This window comes from Amblyomma maculatum, chromosome 4 (assembly GCF_055883805.1).
Source record: "Amblyomma maculatum isolate TAMU_Amacu chromosome 4, ASM5588380v1, whole genome shotgun sequence".
NCBI lineage: Eukaryota > Metazoa > Arthropoda > Arachnida > Ixodida > Ixodidae > Amblyomma > Amblyomma maculatum.
Window position 1 is genome coordinate 116,408,005 of NC_139347.1, and position 26,131 is coordinate 116,434,135.

At 46.6% G+C, this 26,131-nt stretch overlaps 1 protein-coding gene across 3 annotated transcripts in view; it reads left to right on the forward strand.

The window, feature by feature from the left end:
- Positions 1-693: 693 nt before the first annotated feature.
- The window catches only part of LOC146192208 (lysine-specific histone demethylase 2-like), a 139,764-nt gene continuing 114,326 nt past the window's right edge, over positions 694-26,131 (forward strand). Inside the window, exons 1-5 of one of the 3 annotated variants that reach the window (XM_084602382.1) lie at positions 694-1,042; positions 9,388-9,596; positions 17,308-17,397; positions 18,063-18,288; positions 18,893-18,934. In XM_084602382.1, the coding sequence (XP_084458508.1) occupies positions 9,415-9,596; positions 17,308-17,397; positions 18,063-18,288; positions 18,893-18,934 (540 nt within the window). In that variant the 5' untranslated portion in view covers positions 694-1,042; positions 9,388-9,414. Of the gene's footprint in view, positions 1,043-1,569; positions 2,053-9,387; positions 9,597-17,307; positions 17,398-18,062; positions 18,289-18,892; positions 18,935-26,131 lie in introns of those variants that run through there. The other 2 variants (XM_084602380.1, XM_084602381.1) reach the window with 2 other exon arrangements.

Below are 26,131 nucleotides of genomic sequence, written 5' to 3' on the forward strand. Positions count from 1 at the left end.
GGGCACAGCAAAGTATTTGTATAAAGGCCGCGTACGATATGAAGGAAAAGTAGAAATGTGCGGGGGTACGTATCCATGCATGGGTCACACGCACACGCACGCGCGCACGCATACACAAGCGCACACAATCATGATATCAACCAAAGTAATTGGCCACGGCCGAGTACCAGTCACTTTCTGGACTCCTGTAGACTGCAACAAATAGTCAGTTTTGAAATTGGGCGTCCAATGGTGTTGAGCGATCATGGACTCAGTTATTCTCTAATGAATTATCTTAACTTTAAAAGATCACTACCTAGGGAACTGAAAAGAGTCCCGAATTACTCTAACGAATGTAAAAGCGTAAGCCAAATTTGCTCAAGCAATGTGAATTTCTGGTCCGGAATGGCAAAATCAATTCTCTGAGTTCTTGGCGAACGCAGAATGTACTAGGAATCACTAGCACGTATGTGCGTAGTCTCACCATGACAAAAACAAGGGGTTTCAACTCGTCGATGTCACCAATATATATTCCTGAGTATGCACCGGAGTCTGTGATACGAGCAGGATCGTAGCACGATGCATATATATGCAGCGTCCGCCAGTGCATGTTGAAAGACCAAGCATTCGAAGGACTGAAAATTCAACACTGTTATGGCCAAAAAAACTTCCTATTATTTCTAACGCAAGTTTCTTAGCAAAGGTAGCGTAAAAAAATGACATATGGGCCGGACGTTGAAATGGTTCACTGTTGTCGATCGCGCACTAGACCGAAGGAGACAAACGACATCAGAGCGCTGCGAGTTTTTCTGCACAGAATTAGAGCTCGGTCCAGTACATAATTTACGTTTCTTTCACTACCCCTTCACGTCTTCGAAGCCGTTGACATTTGGTCAAGTTGAATTTCGTGCCGAAGCCGTGATGCCTCAACGCGACGGCACATGCCGAATCGCGTTCTCATCATTTGCAAAACAGCCAACATGGCGGCCCTCGCTGCCTCTTCAGTAGCGGCTCAAGCCGCATTGGACGTCGAGTTGATTTCTCTACCAAGCAGCTGTCCCTAGTAGGTACCCGTGCTGATCCTTTTCGAAGTGAACCCTGGCATGCCTGGCCTTTTTACTGACGCAGATCGGTTAGGTAGTTCGGGAGGCGGAATGAGGAAGAAAATGTTGTTAGCAGCAGCCCGGACCTCTTTTCTTCCTTGCGCCCGCGCTTTTTTTCTGCGATCGGCCTTTTCTTTCTCCTTTTCATGCCCGTTGTCTCATGCGGCGCGGGTGGCCGAAACCTGCGGTCCGAGAGCGTGCGAAGCGCAGCGTGCATGCAGAGAAAGGCGCCCATTGTAGCGAGTACTAGGCGCGAACGCTGCAAAGCCGCGAGATGTGTGCAGTCGCTACTCAACACTCCGAACGGCGACAACATCTTTTGTGTGTGTTTATCGCAAATCCGATATGTCAGATGACGCTTCTTACGTGACTCCGATTTTCAAGTCCCCGTAAACACTTCGTTTTTTTTTTTTTTTTTTTTTAAAATCTTTCATTCGTTATTTACTCCTGGCTTCGTCGCCGGTGTACTGTGCCATGGTACTGTGGTCCGTAGTTTTCGCACGGGCCAGTTCCGAACCCTCAGCATTCGCGCCGGCCGTTTGGTGACGAGCTAAATTCTACTCGGCTGCCTCTGCTACTCCGCATTTCGTTGATGAGGCTGTGCGTTCTTTGGCACGGGTGCACGGCACGAGCGAGCAGGGAAGACCTGAGTGCGCAAGCGCCGCTTAGCTCTTTCTTTTGTTTTGGGCACTACGACGCGGGTGTTGTGCGCGGACGCGGAGAGATCTGTGGACAGCGCGGGCAGACTGGCGCGCCCCTAGAATTTGCTTCGGAGAGCTGACAGGAACGCTGCCGGTTCGATTTGCAATTTTCCATCGTTTAAGCCATTGGACCTTTGCGAAGGGTTGTCCAGGTGGCATTGGAGCACGTTGCGCTTCTCGTCCTTTCGCCTCGTGTCGGCGTTTGTGGCGTGTCTTTTGAAGAAAGCAGGCCTGCGTCTTCGGGCTGCCGGTGTGTGGTTGCGTGTCTGGTAGGGAGGCTGTTTTGTATTTAATTTGCTGTCAAGGTGGTTAGCTTTTCTCTATGCCTTTTGCTGGGGTTACAGCTACTGTGAATGCAGTTTTAGTATGGTTTTGTAAGAGTATAATGGGAGTGTGTGTAAACGTCAAAACGGTGTTACATCCAGCGCGTTCTTTCACTCCACACCTTGAACACAATATCAAAGCAAGCACAGTAACATTGTAGTAGCAATGTTATATTTCAACATAAGCAGCCAAACCCTTTATCTCAGACAGATGCATGCTGTTCATTGCCATTACCCCTACGATTTGGGTAGTGCCCCACTGAATACTTCACCACTCAACATCCTTTTGCACACACTTTTCTGCTGTCAGGTGCTGGGCAGTTGACCAGAAACAGTTAAAGCAGTGTTCATTGTGCATTCACTTCTACAGCTGAAAATGGCTTCACTGTGAGTTTTAGTGGCAGAGATTGCAGGAGATGATTTCGTGCAGGCACAGCTGTTGTGTTGAGTGCTGTGCCAGCAGCAATTGCTGCAAAGTCCAGGAACTGTTGTCTGTATAGGACAGCTGTGCACCTGACACTACCATTTTGCTGCTACGAAAGCATGCATTGCCATATTTTATTATTTGATATACTCGTCATCAAATGAAAACTTGGTTGGTTGGTTTGTGGGTTTAACGTCCCAAAGCAACTCAGGCTATGAGAGACGCCGTAGTGGAGGACTCCGGAAATTTCGACCACCTGGGGTTCTTTAACATGCACTGACATCGCACAGCACACGGACGCCTTGCTTTTCGTCTCCATCGAAAAGCTGCCGCTGAGGCCGAGCGCCGTAACCACTGTGCCGTAACCACTGTGGGGTGAAACATGAAAACTCATCTAACCTTTGCGATAAGAAAGTGAAGAAAATAGATGCTGACCAAAAAAAAAATGTTTCAGTCCTTTTCGTTTGGAAAGAGGCTTCCCTATGGGAAATGTAAAGTGTTTAGTGTTTTCTACAGTATTTGGTTTCGTATTTGTGTTTATCGAGCCTTAGCTGAACAGTTGACCTGGGCCTATATTCAGAGTTTGCGTCATTATTGCTATCTCCCCGACCTCGAGTCATCTGATTAATGGAATGCCGTAAGTGGTAGTGGCATCAGGTTCTGGCATGCCCACTAATCAGATGACTTGTGGTCAGGGAGATGACACTTTCAGTAATGACGCTAATTCCGAATATGAAGGCATGCTGTTTGTCACGAAATGCATGGCCAACATTTCTTTGCACAGTATGATTTAGCCGTGTTTTTTGACTGCATCATTACTTATGCCAACATCTGTTGATCTTAGTGTGAAAAAAGGGTATTATAGTTTCTCGTAAGAATCACCAGCACCACCTAAAGAGGCAAGCAATGACTTATCTTTGCACACAACTGTGTTCTTTTCCTTCTTTTTTTCTTGTGTATTTGAGATAAGCTCACTGCTCAGGGGACAGAAGAAAATTGGTGTCTAGGCAAGCAGCTTAACAGTGCAGAGTAAACGTTGCAAAATTTTTCCTTCCTCTGCTCACGCTTGTTGACAACGGCTGTCGGACTAGAACTGGCTTGATAGCATTTTTTTCTTGGTATCACCAGAGGCACCATTGAACGATGCATGGCATATTGCTGCTTTCAGTATATCTTGTGCAGCACTGTGGTATAGAAAGGTGAACTCTGCATCTTTAAATCAGTATGTGCAGAAAACAATTTGTATAGATCATGTTTATATGTTCAACAGCCTCGGGAAGGAACAGCAGTTTACATTAGGTAGCGAAATACTGGAAGTAGTAGGCGAATATGTCTACTTAGGACAGGTAGTAACCGCAGACCCGGACCACGAAAAGGAAATAACAAGAAGAATACGATTGGGATGGAGCGCATTTGGCAAGCACTCGCAGATTATGACTAGCAGCTTACTGGTATCGCTCAAGAGGAAAGTATACAACAGTTGCATCTTACCTGTACTCACCTATGGGGCTGAAACGTGGAGGCTAACCAAGAGAGTTCTACTTAAGTTGAGGACAACCCAGAGGGCTATGGAACGAAAAATGGTAGGGGTAACATTAAGAGATAGAAAGCGTGCAGAGTGGGTCAGAGAAATAACTCAAGTTACCGACATTCTAGTAGAAATTAAGAAGAAGAAATGGACATGGGCAGGACATGTAGTGCGAAGAGAGGATAACCGATGGTCGCTGAGGGTAACAAACTGGATTCCAAGGGAAGGAAAGCGTAGCAGGGGGCGGCGGAAAGTTAGGTGGGCGGATGAGATTAAGAAGTTCGCAGGGGTCAAGTGGATGCAGCTAGCACAGAACCGGGTTAAGTGGAGAAATATGGGAGAGGCCTTCGCCCTGCAGTGGGTATAATCAGGCTGATGATGATGATGATGATGTTTATATTTCTGCTGTTAGAGCTTTGTTTTGAGGGTGGTGGAATGCAAAAGGCGCCCATGTGCTGTTCGATTTCAGGAAACGTTAGCCCTTTAACCACTAATTTACCTCTCAAAAAACATGCCAAAATTGCCAATTTTTCTAAATGCTCAGAACTTAATCTGGATGTGTATTACATCATTGGTTCAAAATGAAGTGTATTACATCATAAGCTCAAAAATTTAAAAAGGATAAAACTGCCATTGATGGCGACTTTCCCTCAGTTCGTACCATATAATGGTTCGCAATGTACTGGAATTAGAAATATTTTTTGGTGCAGTGTACCGCAAAGTGTCTACAAGTTGCATCGTCCTCATACAAACAAGTTTTCATGATCAATTGTCAAACGCTGCGCAGAAGGTCTCGAAGCAAGGTATTTCATGAAGCTCAACATGGCAGACTTCGCGCCACACTGTCACTGTCATTGTTAGCTGAAACAATGTCGAGCTCGAAAAAGAAGTCAGACTCTGCCAGACATTAATTTTAGACAGCAACGCTGCTGTCAGAAGTGCTCCAAGAAAGGCCTTTTTCTTGTGAAATGCCACAAAATTGTCAAATGTCTGTTGCCAGGTTCTCAACATACGCAGAAGGCACAAAATGCAGTTTCTATGAATACTACCCTCTAGGGTTCCAAAATTGCAACCAATGCATATGGCGATCCTAACTCGTCTTTGGTGACGGAAGCAGTGCGACTTTGGGCCGGACGAATATGACTCGGTGATATTAGTATGAGCTTCCATGACGAGTCCAGCTCAGGGTTGGCAGTTAAATTGATACGGATCCCCAGGTGGTCTTAATTAATCTGGAGCCCTCCACTGGTGGTGCCTTTCATAGCCTGAGTCGATTCAGGGTGCCAGATCCTACGTACCAATCCACTTGTTTCTAATAGTGAAAGTGGGCAAAGTATCGTTAGGCGAAAGTAGCAAATTAAATATTGTCACGACTTAAGCCACAGGGAGCCGTGAAGGTACACGTAGACGAGGACCCGAGAATAAGGTCGGCTTCTAGCTCCGATAACAAAGTCCAGTACCAGCGCGCCTCTTGAGCCAACAACCACTTCGTCATCGTCGGCACCAAGCACGGCGGCCACGCGGCGCTAGGCACGTGGCAATATCGTTCTGTTAGATTATTTGAACAAATCAAATTGTGTTATGTTCAAAATTATTTGCAAAGAAACAAATATGTTCTTAACTTATCGAATAGTATTCAAATAATTGGCGCGATGTTGGAATAAGGCACGTTGTATGTCACATGTCATTCGCCTCACCAGCGCCGCACGTCATCCCGCCGAAACCATTGCTCGCAAGATGAATGGTTCAGAGTTAGAAACTTGGTTACATTTGTGTGGCGATGTTCATAACGCTCATAAATGATGTCTGAGACCAGATGACACAGCTGATCTTTGGTTAGTTCGCGAAACCCTGACTTCAATGCCTGATCTCGGAGGCCCTGGCGTACACAGTACTGTCTCATGTCCTGAGATGTGGCTTTTATTTCTTCTCTTTTGCCCTTAAAGGCAGAAGGTAATTTTCCTCTACGCATAGCTTGACGGCGTAGCAGCATTAGTATAATGGCTTCATGTTGCAATTCCTTAATCCTGCATATTTGAAGGCTGTAGGTTTAACTTAAGTTGTAACACCGTATTGCAGCATGCCTCCTCTGGCGCTTCAGTGCTTTGCAGGATTGCTAATTTTGTAAATATTGACACAAGCAGTCAACAAAAGTACAAATATTTTTGTTTGTATTCAATTCGGTTATATCTACACTATTCATATAGAGTTTGGTTTGGAAAAAGTGCTATTTGCAGACCCGTAATTGTTAGCGCTCACTTTAGAACAATAACTCTGTCTACAGATTGCTCACATTAGCTGTTAGGGACTTTTATTGATAGGCTATGGCATTCTAACGACAATAGAGACTACTCTTATCAAAAACAGGAGTTAGAAAAGACCGAAAACCGAAATACACATTTTGATGTCACCGGCTGATTTTGCAAACGAAGTGCATCAACACACAATGCTGAGGGGATGCTATGTTACACCATTGTTGAGTTCAAAACAGTGGCGACTGTTTTTTTCTCGGCTTGGCTGTCGTAATTGGTGCAAAAAAATTTATCAGCCATTAATGTGGTTTGACCTGAAAAACATCAACATAAGCTAGAAAAGAGCCTGAGAATCAATTTTTATTGAGAACATTTGGATGGAATTGTTCTCAGTTTCATTGTAAAGGGTTTCATTTTTGTGAGGTTTCTTTTTGGTGCTCTGCTGTCTTGGCAAAACATTTTTTTATAGGTCCTTCCCTTTTTTTTTTGGCCAAGTTGTGCATATTTGAACTTTTCTCCCTGCGCAAAAAGATTTTAAAGTTTGTTGCTTTCGTCTCCTCTGTTCAGTACAGTTCGCAGGTAACACAGTGGTCGTGACACAGATATTACCAGCATGTTGACGCCTAGCCCCCCCCCCCCCCACACACACATGAGGAAACAGTTTTGTGTTCAAATCATTTTTGCTCAAAAATATTTTTTTGTTTGCAATTTCTATTTTAGATATCCCATGTATGCAGTTTTTTTAGTAATGCTTATGACGTTATTGCAGTTCGTGCGAGTTGCTCTGAGCTGTGAATACATGTGAAAAGAAAAGAAATCCCATTTCTGAAGTATCAAATTTAAAATTGTGTAATTGAAGTTTTAAGGTGGGCCTGTTGATAATTTCATCCTAATTGCACTCCTTGCTGTCAATAGAAGCTGTTGGTAGGCATCTTGAAAGTTTCCTGTGGGAAAAATCCTTAAAAGCTGCTGACGAAACACTTGCATAACATAAGCACAAAAAATGTGCAAGTACCTGTTATACATCAAATGAAATGGCATGCTTGGAACTGACAGGAATGCATCTTTCTTGAAGGCTCATAATTCTGACTTCGTTTGTAACAATTTTTGTGCGACCCTTTTCTTGTGGCCTTCCCCTTGTGATTGCTAGCTGCCAACATAGTTTGCAGTGTTGTATTGCTCTGCCACATTACTTGTCTATGTTAATTGAACTCTTGGTTGGTTGTTCTTACTTGCAGTGCATATATGCAGCAGGAATAGTGCTGTTAAATTGGGCTTATTGCTTTTAAATTAATATCAAGAGGTCAAGGTATTTAGCAACATTGCAGTTTAAGCACTTTGTATTTACTCTATCTTTTTGTTATGCTTTCATGCTTCGTTTACTATAGCGTGTTGCACAATTAGAGGCGCGATGTAGAATGCTTCTCCCAGCTAAACCGCGGAATTCTCGCAGTTCAAATTTTGCACAGAAATGGTATTTTGTTGCTAGTATTTTTTAATACCAAATTTGTTTGGGGTACTTGCTTGATTTGATCAAAAGAAGTCGGATGTTCCCATCTTATGCGGCGGCGACAACGCCAGACGAGCCGCTGCCCCAGCGATGGCATTGGTGACGCCACCTCATGCTATTTACAACAACTCAAACCGTCTGCCAAAACGTTCGCCCCCTCTTTTCCTGCTACAGAGTTGTTGTAAGCAGCATGAGGTGATGCCACCAGTACCATCGCTGGGGCAGCGGCTCGTCTGGCGGCGTCGCCGCCGCATAAAATGGGCACATCTGACTTCTTTTGATCGAATCAGGCAACTACCCCAAAGAAATTTGGTATTAAAAAATACTAACGACAAAATGCCATTTCTGTGCAAAATTTGAACTGCGACGATTCCACAGTTAGCTGGCAGAAGCATTCTCTATCGTGCCTCTAATTGTGCAACACGCTGTACCTGTTGGTGTCATTTGAAAGTGGCAGTATTTTCTGTTGTTTAGCACTAAAAGAAAGAAAATGATATTTAGCTTCAAACAATAGAAAAAATCTTATTTGCATCTAAGATTATAAATAATTGTGACAGACAGGGATACAAGTTGCATTGTGTGTCAAGGTTGAATGAACTGAGGGATGTCTTGTTTGTGAGCTTGATGATTTATTCTTCTGTAAGAATAATCATAATGGGCCCACAGAATATGTATCCTCCCTGGTAACTTTGATGATATATTTTTTATTTTTATTGTAATTGCATCAATGCAGGATCTCCTCATTGCACATTTTCTATTATATACTTTGTGGTGGGGACTTCTTTTAATTCCAAAGAGTTTGTGGGAGGGGGGGTTCAGCTAATTATGAAGTAACAAAAAATGCCAGCAAGGTAACAGTGGCATTGTTGTGCTTAGCAGGGTCAAATACTTGTGTACAATTATGCTATAGAACGGAGATTTTTCCTAAATTACTTCGAGACGATGGCCGTGACAGTATTCCGCTGTTGAAAAGTGGCTTCAGTTTGTTTCATTGTGCCTTTTTTTTTTCTAGATGACTAGTTAGTATGTTCCCTAGTATTCAGTTAATCTCTGGGTAACTGAACCCACTGGTTTGTTACCTGAAAGTAAACGTAGTGCTGCTTTTTCATTGTTTATTACATCTTTGGCCGCTTTGTTTTGGAAGGTTGCAGTTGAACTAGGAGGATGTATGAATGACCAACCAACATTTTGATAGATGGAGCTTGATTAGGGCATCATTGTTGTCCTTTGGAGCTTAGGTTTGTGCTGTCTTTGACCAAATCTCTTGGGTGCCATAGATGCGTGCAATGAAGTTTTGGCGCACCGAGCGTATATATTTCCTAGCAGACCACCGTGCCATGCATGCCATAAATGCCAGTAGAAGGCTTGTCATTCTTACTGTCACGCTTGCAAAACTAGAATACCAACATGTGCTTTTCCTCAACTCATCTTGCTTACAGGCTTAGCCATTGTTGTTGATGGCACAATAGTCGGTTAGGTGACTCCCAGAGGTGACACTTTCCAAATAGTGGGGTATGGGAACAGGCAGGTGGTGGGGTGGCTGACAACCATTCTGTATCCTGCCCAGGGAAGGGGCAGGCACTCTGGTCACAAGATGCCCAAGCGGGCACGGGTCAAGACCAACAGTAGCGAGCCGCCACGCGCCTCTCCCCGGGTGGCCAAGCGTCAGCTGCGGAGTGAGCAGCCGGACGATGAAAACCATGTGGCGGTGCGCAAATGCGAGAAGGTCAGCTGCCAGGAGACGCGGCCCAGCTGCTTTGCACGAACCTCCAAGAGGTCAGTTGGCCACTTATCGCCAGCGGGAGAACTGTGGTGGTGTTCCACATTGTCCCACTCCCACTCCACATTGCATGTTTCGGGTCACATGAAAGTGGTCTTTGCAGCTCTTTAAGTAATTTTTGTTTCAACAGCAAAGTGTATACTGCTATTCTTGAAACGAATTTCTCCCTGAAACAAAGAAGGGGGTCATATTGTTCATAGATAAGAATGCACAGCACTGTGGTCGAGTACACACCTGCCACAGTGGCTTTAGCGTTCAGCTGCAGTGGGAGCGAACCCCAGCTGTGGTGGTGATATTTCAGCGAATGTACAAGGCAAAAATACGTGATATCTGTGCAGTTTCAGTATGCATTGAAGATCCCTGAGTAGTTAAAAACTGCTGTGAAGTTCCAGTTATTCCATCTGGACCTGGCTCTTGTTGGCCTCGGAATAGGCACTCTTGTTGACTCTTAAGCGCCCGTAGGGAATATGTTTCCCACCCGATGCATATAATTCAACAGCTCGGAGAAATGCACCTTTGCTCACCATATATTGTGTGCGACGCCTTGCAAACAATACAAAAAATCGTAAACACTCTCTCTATAACCAATTTGATACTGCTTGAGGTTTTGTGGAGCATAGTGCCGTTTTTCCCTTCTGAGTGTTCATGCGCATATCCTTCGCCATGAGGAAAGTAAATTACGAATACTGAGCCATGTTGGGTCAGAAACGTAAATAAATTATATGCATTAGACACTTCGATCTTCCTTCAATGTATGATGGTGTTCTAGAGCCTTGCTTTAGCTTTCACATAAAATGAATGCTGTCTGATCCAGACCTATCGGGGGGGAACATATTTCCCTGCAAGCTTATGGTGAAATCTCAAGAGCTTTGGCTAACTTTTTTTCTGCCTAAATGACTGGGTGTTTGACGACAGAACTGGCTTTAGATGTACTTTTTGTCATTTCATAACGTAGATCAGTAAACAGGTAATGCAGATGGTGATATTGAAAAGCTAGTGGCTGTTGTTACTTGCTCGAAAGATCAATATGGCTGCTCCCAATTCCTTACATGTAGTGATGTTCTCAAAAAACAACCAAGTGTTTAATCCAAAATTTACCTCCAGTGCCCTGTGGCTATTACAAAACTGCATACATTGCATGATGGAACCAGTGCTTGTTTACTAGCTCCGAAAGTATTACGGTGTAAACCGAAAGTCTCGAAAGTGGTGGATGCGCCTCCTTTGCTTCATTCTCGAAGGAACCCTTGTAAACAATTATATGCTGTACCGAGTCTCAGATTGTTTCTAATGATCACCTTCACTTTCTGACGAAACTATCAATGCAGCTCGTGAATGGCTACGCTAGTATGAAATCCTCAGATTCTATTGCCACACTACAACCCTTCATCAAAAAGCCAACAAAAAGAACATTTACCTCAAGGTTGTATTTCATTGAGGCACTGCAGACACTATTCTACTGCAAAAGATGACAACAGATCCAGGGTCACGGGTTCATTGCAATGTTAGTCTCTGCGCTGTTCCCTGCTTCGCAAACTTTCAAGAGGTGGACAACCTTCTGAGACCACAAGGAAAAATATTCCCATAGCTGTAATTTCTGCCTCATATAAGTTCATGAAATTTCTGGCTTGAATATGTGTTAAGGTACAGTAAAAGCTAGTTAATTCGAACTTCACAAGACCGGGAAAAAGTTCGAATTGTCCGATGTTCAAATTATCCAGTGGCCTCGAAAAAACTAATAAGAACCATTTGCATTGCGGTAATTTACCGTATTTACTCACGTAACGAACCCACTCGCATAATTACCCCCCCCCCTCACGATTTTTGCCCAAGAATTTGAAGAAAAAGAAAAGCGTCAGTTGTGTTACCGCATCCCTCAGTTTCATGCCTTCACGGTCCACAATGCATTTCTTTCAAGTGCGCCAAGATGCTGCGCAGTGATAACATCACGGTGTATTTACTTTTTGAGGTTAGCTCTATGTAAACTTGGCAAAAGAGTGCCAGCGCCTCTGCGGTTGCGATTCGTTTGATCATGCCATGGGCAATTGGGGCGGGTGCTGTCTACTGCCAATCAATCATTGGAAGGCGCGACATCACTAGATGCCTTTTGAAGCAAGTGATGCTAAAAACCCACTTCATGATCATGAGCACGACTTGTGGGTGGAAGCATAGACGACTCACACACAAAAAAAGTTTTTCCCGCGACGTTCGAAGTCATAGCTTTTCATGGGTATTGGCTTTGACCGCGCAGACAGTACTTATTCGTATTTGCGAATTAACAGGGCTCGGATTAACGAGTATTTAGTTACGGGTTTCGGAGGTTGCATGGAAAAGAGAGCAGGCAGCCTCCACCGTGGCTGCCACCCCCTACCCACCGGCGCCGCAGGCCACCTCGCCGGTCATGGCGCCATCTAGGCTTTACTCACTCCTTCATGGTGTTACTTGGTTTTATCTACTGTCCCTGTTTTTGATGTGCACAGCCTCTAACTATGCCGCTCTTTCGAAGAGGTGTTTTTTTTTTATAGCCACATGCTGTGTGCCAAGCCACCCAGACGCGGCAGCGCTAATTCGAATTACATGTAGTGGAGCCGCTTCGCACTCATATTAATAGCCTCTTTTTCACACAGACCTCTATGGAGCTTGGTCGAACCAAGTAGTGTAGTTCGAATTATCCAAAGATTTGAATTAATGAGGTTCGAATTAACGAGATTTCACCGTAGTAATAAAGAGCCTTTTTGAAACATTTATCTTATTTAGTATTACAAGAAACACTATGGGCTTCTAAGGGTTAAGGAGCGGGTTGTGGCACAGGTATTACTATTATTTTTTGTTTTCAGGGTATGGGAATTTAAAAGGACACACAAATCCTGGTTTGATTCGTTGCTGTGTCTCTCCGGCAGGGAAAAACAGTCAGATGTTCTACCAGTGACGAAGGACGAGGTCAAGAAAGCATTAGAAACTATAAAAAGGGGGAAGTCAGCTGGAGAGGATCAGATAACTACAGATTTGCTAAAAGACGGGGGGGATATCGTGCTAGAAAAACTGGCCACCCTGTATACGCAGTGCCTGGTGTCATCGACGGTACTGGAACCATGGAAGGATGCAAACATTATCCTCATTCATAAGAAAGGGGACTCTAAGGACCTTAAAAATTAGACCAATCAGCTTACTGTCTGTTACGTATAAGGTATTTACTAAGGTAATCGCTAATAGAATCGGGACAACCTTAGACTGCAATCAAGCAAAGGATCAAGCAGGTTTTCGGAAACGGTACTTTACTATCGATCATATCCATACCATCAATCAGATGATAGAAAAATGCTCGGAATATAACCAGCCCTTATACATAGCATTCATAAATTACGAAAAAGCATTTGACTCAGTTGAAACATTGGCGGTGATGCAGGCATTGCGAAATCAAGGGGTAAATGAGCCGTACGTGAAAGTGCTGGAAGATATATATAGTGGCTGAACAGCAACCATAGTTCTGCATAAAGAAAGTAACAAAATTCCCATAAAGAAAGGTGTTAGGCAAGGAGACAAAATCTCCCCAGTACTATTCACAGCTTGCTTAGAGAAAGTATTCAGAGACTTGGAATGGGAGCAGTTAGGGATAAGGGTAGATGGAGAATACCTCAGTAATCTGCGATTTGCTGATGACATTGCCTTGCTAAGCAACTCGGGGGATGAACTGCAAATAATGATTGATGACCTAGACAGGAAAAGTAGAAAGGTAGGCTTGAAAATCAATATGCAGAAGATTAAGGTAATGTTCAACAGCCTCTGGAAGGAACAGCAGTTTACATTAGGTAGCGAAGTACTGGAAGTAGTAGGCGAATATGTCTACTTAGGACAGGTAGTAACCGCAGATCCGAACCATGAAAAGGAAATAACAAGAAGAATAAGATTGGGATGGAGCGCATTTCGGTATCGCTCAAGAGGAAAGTATACAACAGTTGCATCTTACCTGTACTCACCTATGGGGCTGAAACGTGGAGGCTAACCAAGAGAGTTCTACTTAAGTTGAGGACAACCCAGAGGGCTATGGAACGAAAAATGGTAGGGGTAACATTAAGAGATAGGAAGCGTGTAGAGTGGGTCAGAGAAATAACTCAAGTTACCGACATTCTAGTGGAAATTAAGAAGAAGAAATGGGCATGGGCAGGACATGTAGTGGGAAGAGAGGATAACTGATGGTCGCTTAGGGTAACAAACTGGATTCCAAGGGAAGGAAAGTGTAGCAGGGGGCAGCAGAAAGTTAGGTGGGTGGATGAGGTTAAGAAGTTCGCAGGGGTCAAGTGGATGCAGCTAGCACAGAACCGGGTTAAGTGGAGAAATATGGGAGAGGCCTTCGCCCTGCAGTGGGTATAGTCAGGCTGATGATGATGATGATGTGTCTCCATTATTTTTTTTTTCCCGAGAATGTGCCACACACTTTGCACCTGGATGGAACATCATATTTGTGTCTCAAGCCAGGCAAACTGTGATAGTCCTTCAAAGTATTTAGGCCTTTTAGGAAAATTGCATAGTAAGGCAAAATAGGCCAAGTATCAACTGATCAAAGCTGTTCTCAAATGCTAGGTGTAATCAATGCTGGAATAATAGACTGTGCACTTCTTTCCAATATGAAAGAGAACAAATTTTGAGCATTAAACTAATGGCTTATAACTTGGAACAAGCAAACTTTTTCTTTTTTCAGTATTTGAACTAGTTTTCCTCTTGGGATGTAGTATTGCCATGTGGTGGTGACGATGCAGTGCGCGCAAAAGGTTACACAGCAATAGTAGCACTGAAAACAGCTCTTTATTTGGCTGACTTGCGCCCAAAAGGAATTGAGCAGCTCGGCTGTGGCGATAGTAAATGTGCTCACTTGTCATCGAACTATGAATACTCGTTGCACTTGTTAACACTCAGTTTAAAGTTGTGAGGGTTCTCACGGGGCTCCGGCTCCGCTCTGAGAATCGTAGCCACACCGCTAGCTCTGACCTCAGCCGTGGCCATGACGAACGACGCACCGAGGCACAGCCAGCGGGCCAAGCTGTTTATTGGGAACACCCAATGTTTTTCCTCGGTGTCATAGCAGCATCCGCGCGCTCTGGCGACGCGGCGTCGTCTCTCTCGATGCTGTCCGCTGAGATCAGAGAGGAGGGGGAAGGAGGGGCTGTTCTCTCACCCCCGCCCTCTCCGCCACAGCGCCGGGGGGAAGGAGGCCAGGAGGGGAAAGATGAGGGCTCGCCGCGAGAAAGAGAGGGTGTTCGCCGCGGCATTTTTCCCGTTGTCGCAGCGATTGCGCTAGCTTCGGGTTTTGCGGCGGTGGAGGTAGAGACCCCTCTCGGGATCGCTTGCCTATGCGCTGTTATGCGCATGCAGGGTCCGCTTCTACAATTACTTTCAAAGGAAGTACTGTTGGCATGGGTCCGCCGATTCCGCCCCACCTCGGGCCTTTCAGCTTGCAGCCGCGAAACAATCTCAGGAACATCTGTCCCACCCATCTGGGCGCTCAACTTGTCGTGATCTCGCGGTCACGTCGCTGAGTGCGTAAGCATAGCCAGCCATCGGACTTGCAGTGTTCTTACTGCGGCTGCTGTTTGGCATTGGCCATAATCTCGCGCATTCGCTTTGCTTAGTCGTCAACATTGGTCTCGACCTTTGCGTTCATGCGCAGAGCTAATGAAATGGCGTGCCAGTGGACATTTTGGTAGTTATGCGATTTCGCATATTAACCCTAGAGCAGCTTTGTATTCCGATCTTGGCTCTCGCTCCTTGCGAATAACGGCTTTTCTGCCCTCACTTGAGGCGTCATTGCTTAGCACGTATTGTAGCAAAATCTTATCATAGACCAGCAGGAAGTCTCAAACTCACTCGTAGCAATACCAGCTACACTAGAGTTAACTAACGCCAACCACAGTACAAGTGGCTTCACAGCGCAATTTGGCCTGAATTGTCGCTGGGTTCTGTCTCTTCAATAAGACTAGCTACCCTCTTACGACGACAAAAAAAAAAAAAAAAAAAGAAAAGGCCTTCCTATTAACCCCTGACAGCTCTTAACTGCTGAACGCAAGCTCAAATGGGCTTCCCCACTATTACGAGATGCACATGCTCTGGAAGCTTCTGCAACAGGGCGCTCGCCGCTGCGACCTCCTTCCCCAAATTTGGTGTATCACCGCTCCTATGACATTGCACCTGCGACCATAATTCGCACTCCCTTTCCGAACGGCATTTGGCTGCTCTTGAACTGACCTGCTGAATGCGAGCAACCTCACCGCATATCCATGCGACACCGCTACAGTAAACCTGGCTCTCGACTCTGCTGAGCTGGTGAACTTTGAATCTGTCGGCACACTTCGGCAGCGCTCTCACCCACATTCTCCGCCGTACAGACTGCGCGGTTTTGAGCCAACGGGCAAAATGGACTTACCGCATCGGCGGTTCTGGGCGGAGGTGGACAAATGGGCACTTTACCGTGAGCTGGACTAACGGGCCAGCTTTCCCGAGCGATGTAAAGGGTAGCGTCGGTAAGTGGCAGTAGCTTGACGAGTAGCTCAGGATATCCTTGGAAATGACCCGATCGGCGGACCACATCCGCGATTTAACTTGAGGCGTATCACAGTAGCGGTTGGAGGGCCCTGCCATCGGGCTAGGCTTCACATACCGGCCAGGATCGCCCAGCCGACTTCGGACGACTTACTGCGTGGAATTCCACCATTCTTCGTGAGCTAGCCTCCCTAACTGGACTTCCAGAGGGGCCCCGCGTTGGTGCGCCATTTTGTGGGGGTTCTCATGGGGCTCCGACTCTGCTCTGAGAATCGAAGCCACACCGCTAGCTCTGACCTCAGCCGTGGCCGTGAAGAACGACCACTGAGACACAGCTAGCGGGCCAAGCTTTTTATTGGGAACGTCCAATGTTCTTCCTCGGTGTCATAGAAGCATCCGCGTGCTCCAACGATGCTGCGTCGTCTCTCTCGATGCTGTCCGCTGAGATCAGAAGGGAGGGGGAAGGAGGGGCCGTTCTCTCACCCCCTTCCTCCCTGCCACAGCGCCACGGGGAAGGAGGCCAGGAGGGGAAAGATGAAGGCTCCCTGAGAGAAAGAGAGGGTGTTCGTCGTGTCGTGCGGGCGAGGGAAATGTTGAATTCCCTCAAAGTCTGCAAAGAACCGTCTAGGTAAAGCCTCCAAAGGTGACTTGAACAATGGGGAAAAATATGAAAACAGACGCACATGGGCATTATATTGACAGATGTTGGCCTATGTGCTCTCAAATAATCCATCTGACATGGCATGAGGAGGATTGTTCTGCAGTTTGAGCATTGTATTGACGGTGGGACGCATACCACACATTTCAGCCACTATATCGAGCTCGATATGTCCTGTAAGAGGTGCACCCACTGGATGCACTTGACACGAGGAAGGTTTGTATCAAGTGGCCACTCGGTGTAGTGCAAAGGGAAGAAAAGGAAATCTAGTTACCAGCCATAAGTGCTCTGATATAGGCTGCACCAGTGAGAGTGCACAGAATGTTAGGGCATTGACTAGTGTGTACTTTAAGAGGGGAGAGGTTAGAGGGAGTCTTTCCCGTGACAGCCGTGCCATGAATGTGGCTACTTCCTGCCAAGTATCACAAAGTGCGAAGTGAAGTTGGCCCCTGTTTGTTCCTTTTCTGTTTTTTGCCTTCCTTTTCTCTGACGACCACTGTATGTGTGCATATGTGCAGGTGTTGTGGTGATGGGTACACCTCACGCTGGTACCACCTCTCCTCGGGCGAGCACTTCTGCAACGAGTGCTTCGATTACTACTATCGCAGGTGAGCACACAACTGCAGCAACGCACCTGTGTTGCACATGGATCACGCTGGCCTTGCAGATGTCCTGTCCTTGTGCTACGCACAGCATTCACGATGAGGCTTTGATTTTGCCAAGCACTAGAGATTTCCATATTGCCAAAATAAACCGCAACTCTGAAACATGATGTATGTGTCGAAGCCTACATCCTGTTTGGTGGACGGATTCTGCCCGAGGTTCAGATCATTCCGAGTAACGAAGGCACGGAATGTTTCCCGCAGGTATACCAAGTGCTCCCCCAACTGGCTTGGGCCAAATGTTGGCCCAGTGCAAAAGCAAGCACACTTTGTAGGTTTTATTATGAATGATGCACTAGGAGAGAAAGTGTATCAATGGCACTCTCAAGGCCAGCCACTTAGTGGAGGCCCCTGCTGAAGTTCACTGTTATAAGACTGTAACAGAGTCTCTCGTCCAAAGTGCGTTGCATCTGTGTATCGTGACCCTAATGTCCTCCTTGGTGGCCATGCTGTCTTCGTTTTATGCCAACAAAAAGTGTTCATTGCAAGGGGGGCCTTATCGCATAGTCGTAGTCGTAACAGAAGGGAAGGTGGGGCTGCAAGGCCTTTCTCGCTTGTGCTGACCACCCTCTGACTGCTGCACTCGTCCCTCCATGCATTGTGGTGTGCAGTTCCAAGCCAGGTTATGTGGAGTTCCTTCGGTGGCGGGAGCACTGGGGGCACAATGCCCGCTCGGAGCCCTCCCTGCGCCTCTTCATGGCTGACCAGGTGCTGCCCTTCTGGGCGCAGTGTGGCCGCTGTCACAAGTGGCGGCGCCTGCCCAAGGGGGACGAGCTCACACCAGACTTCATCGATTCCTTCACGTGCAGCGACATCCCGTCCTACGACGACAGCACGGTGAGGGGGAATGGGCAGCACTGCCTTCTGGGATGGTGGCGGAGTATTTTAAGAGGTGGATTGGTGGAATTGCATGTGTCAGAACATACTGAAAACAGTGCCTCCATATTTAAAAAAATTGGTCATCGATATTGGTCAGGTTCTTGTAGGAGTGCATCGCAGTTGTAATTATAGCTGTCATGTGAAGAATTGCACCAGGGCACCAAAAAAAGGAAAGAACCAAATCTGACTAATTTCTCCAGAATTAACATTGTGTGCATGTTATTTATGTGGTTCATTCTGTCATCCTTTTAGGCACATTTCATGGCATCAAAGCTTCTGCTTGTGTTTTGGAATTTGTTGTGGTGGTAATCAACTGTGAGATGTTAAATGGCAGGCATTGTTCCTTTCATATGACTTGTCTCCCAATTTCGTTAGCTATGCCAGTAACAAAATATTCCCTTTTGAATATTTGTTCCAGCTGAGAAAAAAGTATAGTCAGAGCTTCCTAGGAGAGGCAGGTGCCGGCCTTTGTTTGTTCTTTTTAAGGAAGCCATGTAGGCTTTCTTCATTATTTTTTGCTTTATGCATTTTCTACACTGGTCACCTTTCTCCTGTTTTGCAGGAGGACAGCAAAGCAGACGAATGCTCTGTGCCAGAAGACCCGGTGAGTGCCATGGCAGCATCTACTTGTAACCTAGCATGCTGGAACTTTCCATGTGTGTCTTAAGGTGTATTCACACGATGGACTGAATCGCGAAGCGATCGGTCACGTGACCTCTGATCCGCGGTCCGCTCGTCCGCGGCGAGCATTCACACAGCGGGAGAGAATAGCAGACAACAGAGTAGACATACTCTTGCTCCCAGAGCACCGCGCGAGAGAGCCTCATGCTGGCATGCCGTTGTCAAGGGTAGGCTACTATGGACCAAAGCCTCCTCTACATTGAGATGCCTGGCACGTCGGCTGAGCTCTTCTTGTCTGCCAGGAGCCACTGTGTTTTCCTAACTTTCCACGAGGTGGTGCTACACGAAAAATGCTGTTTCCAGCAAATTTTGTTCTGCTGAATGAACACCAGTGATATTCACAGATTTTACTGGTGAACATTTGCGGATGCTTCTGTCGCATCGCAGCTTTGACGGTGGTAGCCTGAGGTAAAAAGGGTATTCGGGAAAAAGGCTGGGCACAGTATACCTGGTTTTAACACATGCATCTCTTGCTGTCTTCGCGAAAGTCCCTATGAAGAAAAAGAAGATTGCAGACAGCTGAGTAAAGCGGTAATCCGCATGAAGTGACAACCCCTGGTGATCCATCACGACGACGGCGTCAATTGACGCCTGTCTATACTGCTGGTACACACATCCGTACGGAGTGACGGGGCTCAGCGACAGACAGGCGCGTTTTCAACGTTGCTCTGCTACCACTGCCTCATCGTTCAGTGAAGGGGAATGCAATCTCGATATATCTCGTTTCAAACACTAAACAGCATTAGGTACGATAAAATACTGATGAAATTTCTTGTACCATATCGTGCTTTAAAGGGTCACAGTGCAGTGGTACGCAATGCAGGCTAGCATTGCAAGCAGTGGCTTTCTCCTGCTCCTTTTTAAAATTTAATCGAGTACGACCCTAAATCTCCGATATCATATCGCCATCGGCATTTCAAAATGGCCGCCTGGTATGCACTTCGAGCCTACTAGCTGGTCTAGCTGTCTATGCCTAGCTGCAGTAGCGTCCTTCGTGTGCTTTAGTACATGTGCTTTGGTTAGCCTACCCGTTTTCTGCGATTGACCGACCAGTATGGACGTGCCGAAGATTCGTCGAGTTCATCATGATGCCGCATTTAAACGGAAAGTCATCGTGTGTGCAGAGACGGACGGAAATCGGGCCGCATCACGCGCATTCGGAGTTCCGGAAACATGCGTGCGGGACTGGCGCAAGCAGAAGGAAAAGATTTTCGGCTGCAAGGCTACACGAAAAGGTTTCAGCGGACCGAAGCAGGGCCGGTTCACCGAAATAGAAGAGCGGCTCGCAGAATATGTTCTAGAGCAGCGAGCGGCGCAGCGGCCAGTGACGACGGACCTGCTCAAAGTCCGGGCGATGCAGCTAGCCCTACAAACAGGGCTAACGCGGAGCGACTTTAAAGCGAGCAGGTGCTGGCTGTCTAATTTTATGAAGAGAAAAGGCTTTTCTCTTCGAAGGCGGACAGGGATATGCCAGAAGTTACCTGAAGAGTACGAAGAAAAGCTGCACAGTTTTCAGCGGTTCGTTCTAAGTTTGCGCCGCAAGTACGGCTACCACCTCGGCCAGATTGGAAATGCCGATCAGACACCGCTGTACTTTGACATGCCTGCCACCACAACCGTTGAAAAGAAGGGGGCGAAGCAAGTGCGCGTGTTGTCTTCCGGCCACGAAAAAACACGCGTCACCGCAATGCTTTGTTGCACCGCCGATGGACACAAGCTGCCCCCGTATCTCATATTCAGGCGCAAGACGCTCCCGAAAGGAATCGTGTTTCCGAGTGGCGTGATTGTGCGCGCCAATGAAAAAGGTTGGATGACAACGGACTTGGTCGCCGACTGGATCGATAACGTCTGGCGCAAGAGACCAGGCGGCAGTTTGGGCCTGCGTGCGATGCTTGTGCTCGACGCTTTCAAGTGCCATCTCGACCAACGCATCAAGGACAAGCTCGCTGCGTGCAACACCGACCTTGTCGTGATACCAGGTGGCATGACATCGCAGCTCCAGCCGCTCGATGTTTGCTTGAACAAGCCAGTGAAAGATAGGATTCGGGCGCTCTACACCGAATGGCTTGTGAGTGGCTGCCATGAATTCACTCCCAGCAACAGAATGAAGCGTGCCTCACTGCAAGAGTTCACTGGATGGGTGAAAGATGCGTGGTGCACGATACCGTCTGCCATGGTCATCAAGGCCTTTAAAAAATGTGGCATATCGAATGCCATGGACGGCACCGAGGATGAGATGCTTTGGTCCGTCAGAGTGACAAGGAGTTGTCTGACAGCGACGACGAGTGAACCTTGTGCCGGCATAGTGACAATCTTGGCAAGATAAGCAGTTTCCTTTTGTGTGTGTGTCTTTTAGTGCACCGAGATTAAATCTTTGCTTTTCCAAACGAGACAAAGTTGTATTACTGTATGAAAGCGTTAGGTGCGCGGTACTCTTTTTCGCGGAGAACGGGTGCGCGTTACAATCGGAGCTTTTTTTTTTTTTTCGGGGGTGGGGGTCACGAAAAACGGGTGCGCGTTACAATCGAGGGCGCGTTAGATTCGAGTAAATACGGTATCTAGCCATGTTAGCCTTTTTTTTTTCTTTTACTACCCTACCAAGCTTCTACTGTATTGTCTCGATGCCCTCATATATACACGGATCAGAGACAAATTGAGCGTCTGTAGGCAAGAGGAACTTCACCTGCAAAACATAGTCAGGACGGAAGTTGAGCACCCCAAAATCTTCTGCGATTGGCTGCCTTGCGAGCTGCTTCGGTGCGACATGCGAAATTTTCTAAACATCCAGAACCTGAGCAAGAGTGACGAGCGGTAATGCTTTGGCTGCTTTCAGCAAGCCCACCGCGCAGCGTGTCTCCGCGAACCTTCGCCTCATGCGGTAAGCGCTTAATTCGATGTCAATTCGATACCCAGATTTCCCTCGATTTTACTTTCAGCCACTGTTCCCAAAGTGAAATTCCTGCAGGTATCTCGTGGAACGAAACATCAGGCTGCTTCTTGCACTGGCTTTACGTGCAAAAGGGACACGCAGCAATACCGCATGATTTCTTACAGCCTTCAACTGCTGTTATCAGATGAAGCATTGAAGGGGGAAAAGGCACGACATGAAAAGTAGCAAGCGGAGCGGTGAAAAACAAGCTTTCAGGAACTTTGATGTCAATCTGAGCCGGCTGCTGCATAGACTGAGCCAGTGTGGGGGGCACGCAATAGTTTGGTTTGGTTTGGTTTTGGGGTTTGTCCCAAAGCAACTTAGGCTATGAGAGACGCTGTAGTGGAGGACTCCCGAAATTTCGACCACCTAGGGTTCTTTAACGTGCACTGACATCGCACAGCACATGGGCGCCTAGCTTTCTGCCTCCATCGAAAAGCGGCCGCCGAGGCTGGGATTCGATCCTGCATCCTTGGGCACAGTAGTCGAGCGCCCTAACCACTGTGCCACCCCGGTGGGGTGGGCGCATGATAGTGTCACAACACAGCGCTGCCTCGTGGTGGCGGCGTGCGTAAACAGGAAAGGGTTGCGAGAAGGCAGTGGCGCTGACGTGCCAGGCATCCTAAAACTAGAGGAGGCGTTGTATGGATGGTGGGTGAATGCGCGGATGCGGCGGCCTGCAACTACTGCTGCTGTGCCGTTTTGCCAAAATATTGTTGTGGTGACTGTTCCGCTCGATGTGGTATACAACGCAGGCAGTTTTCTGCAGTGCAAGTGATCGCGCTTACTCTATGAGAGCTGCATGAACATGCTGCTTTCAACCCTTGGAAGATGACCATTCGGACTGCTGCCCTTATGCTCCCGGTACGTGCCAAATGCCAAAGTTTACACAGCGTAATGGTAAGTGCGCCAAAATGCTTGAGGAAAGCGATGAATGCATTCAAGCAACTGCTCTGTGCAACCACAAAACTCACGCATTCGGTATCGCGCAGTTGCAAGAGCCTGCCGCCATAATTTGTGAAAACTATGTACTGTGAATGAAGGCAAAAACATGGCTTTAAATTACAGACTAGTTTGACTCCAAAATAAAAACAACTGCCACACGATACAAGCATCGGGCTAGGATGATTGGGATACAGTATGATGACCGTTTGGGCTTGCTTTTCGACTGTACAAGTAAGTCATTTGAAGCCGCTTCTCGCTTTCCTCCAACGTTTTAGTGCAATGTATGTTACGTTGTGCAAACATGGGCACCGGGAGCATAGCTTGAAGCGTTCCGTGAGAGAAATAAAAAAAATGTCTCGTTAGTGAAGGACCCGAACTGTGAAAATGACTGTCGGCCTTATCACGAATCGCTGCTCGCTGACTGAAGCGGAGCAACAGAAATCAGTGACATAGCTTCACGTCATGGCGGATCGCGAGAGTGTTTTGCGATTTGGTCCGTCGTATGAATCCACCTTTACATTCACTTTGCTTTTTTTCTTTTTTCCAACTGATTGTGGGCTTGATGACAGCAACCAAAGAAGATGTGGCCGTTATGTAGGCTTAATAGATCTCGTCATTTTGGCTTCTGATCTTGTTTGGCCTTGACAGTGCTGTCATGGTTTGGTCTGTGTGAAAACGATGTACACAGGAGCTGCTTTCATTGGGGGAGGGAGAGAGAGGGAGAAAGAAAATTTATTTGCACCCGTCAAAAGGTTGGTGAGAACCCAAAGCGCAGCTCGGTCCCAGCCATGTCCTGCCCCTCAGCCATATACTGGGATCTCCTGGATCTCAGCAGTGGCCAGGACGAGACGGATGACTTCACGTTGTCCTTTTCCTAATTGAGAATTAGTGCTTCCAAAGACTCATCTGTTCTGCCACATGGAGTTTCTTACTCTTACCTAGAGGGAAAGCTGTGCTACCATCTGTGGGAGTTTACATGGGGTTTCCTGATCACCAGATAAGGGGGGACCCGGGTCTTTGCAGCCGAAAATCGGTCAGAAAATCGGATTTTCAATCCTCTCGTTTTCGCGACTGAGATCTTTCCGCAGCTATCTCTGAAGTTTCGTTGAAAAATATCGCCTAATTTGCGTGTTACAGTGTTCCAAAGACTAGAATCTGCGCTTATGGCCCTTTAAACCGAGGTCAAATCGCGCCGAATTTCGATCTCCTGCAGTTCGATAAATATGCGATCCGCGGGTATAATCTTGGTGTCGTTCGAAAGATCGCGATTCAGGCCATTCCTATATCTCGGTTGGTGACCATGAGCGAGCCCACCGAAGCGGAATAAAATTGCGTGAAACACGCCCTGCTATTGGACTTCCACCGCACGTGAGCAAAAGGCGAGCTTTGGTTGGCTGGCGGCGTCGACTGCTCGCGGTCCGGCGTCATTTTGAAAAGATCTCTCCTTTAGGCCTAGCCGGCCTAGCGCCGTTCCCTCATCGTAACCACAACATGAAATGCGCAATATTGAGATTCACGCTTCGTTATTAGCCTAAAAAAAAAGTAGCGAGAGGAGATAAAAGCATCGCCGCATCTGGTTATCTACAATCAATGACGAAGCGCCAACGCTCCGCGTCGAGTCCGCGATGGCCTCATAATGGCGTAGCATAGCCGGTCGTGCTCAGTGCGATAGCGAAGAGTGGCACGGTCTGCCGCGTACGGAACCATGAGGGTGGAGATGAGCAAGTGCAGCTTTCAACGCCGGGATAGATCGCCCTGTGAAGCAGTGCCGCGACCAGCCTCAGCGGCAGTTGCGGCGCAGCGTCCCGCGACACGTGGAACATATAGAAGATTGCGTGGAATCCCAAATCTTGTCGAAATAAACTTTCTTCTGAATGCTAAGCGGTGCAAGACGAGCAGCAGTCGCTTATCACTAGTTGCAGGCCGACTGCGTTTACTGCATGAACGTGAGAATCGCGATCGCGCACCAGAACTTGGCACCAACTTTTGCGGAGGTCACGATACAAACACACTCATCTTGGTGGCGGCCTCCGGACCATGCGTTCCGTTCGCCGGAAATTTCATTCCTTGAGGGCGAATTATATCGATGGGAAATGATGCATTGGCATCAGAAGCTAGTCAGAACCACCTTTAATGAGTTACTGTTAGCTTTGGTGCTTCAAAAATTTATCAACACGTTTTTCCTCAATTTCTCAAAATCAAAATATTGAGGACGGTACATGTTTGGAGGTGCGATATCTCTGGTTCTACTTATGATATTGCTATAATTCCTTTTGCACCAGAAAGGTAAACTTATGTACAGTGCAAAAATATAAATGAATTTGTGGTACTTAATGTGGAAAGTTCTTAAAAATTTCATGTTTTCTGGAGTGTCAAGGTGGCTTTTTTGTCTGTGAACTTTGACAAGCTGTAACTTTGGTTAAAATGGAACCAGGACATTCAATCTTGATTTTTGCATTCTCTGTGTGTTCTAAATTGATTTGATACATCAGGTTTTATTATAGCTCCTGTAGTTTTACTGACAGTTCACCTCCAAACAAAGAACATAAAGTGCTCAATATCTTCAGAACTAAATGGCTTACATAAAATTAATGTGCATATTTGAAATCAGCACAAAAAGCTGCATAAATGGTGCAGCTTTCATCAAAATCTACCAGTAAATAAAAAATATTGTCTTATGACCAGGGTCCCCCCTTAAAGGGACACTAAAGAGAGAAAGGAAGTGGGTTTGCATCGATAGAATGCCAGTTCCTGATTACAAAAAGACCACTATTACTGAAAACACAGCTGTTATAAGGTAGTAAAGAAGAATAACAGAAATACAGGTATCGCCACCACAGCCAAACGGCCGAGGCTCGCAACTACAAATCACGTGACGCGCTAGGGATCCCGGAGGCTGACAAATGCGAATTACGTTGCATGTTTGAATGCGATAGTAAGTTTTTTCTCAAACATGATAACACGCTTTTATCATACGTAAACGACGGCGAAAAGGCAACGTAAACGTTGCAAGGCAAACACAAAAATATACTTGGAGGCGCCACTGGCGCCCACTTCAGTTTTGGTTATGTTTCGGCTCAGGCATTTCGTGCGCACTCGGATACTTTGTTTGAACATGCAGCGCCTGAATTACGAGCTTGGAGCAGCAGATGCGCCTTGATGGTTCCCATTTGAGCATTCGGAGGCACGAGCGAGCGAAATCCGCTACCGCCGATACGCTCCTTCGTTCACACTTCTGCGCCAACA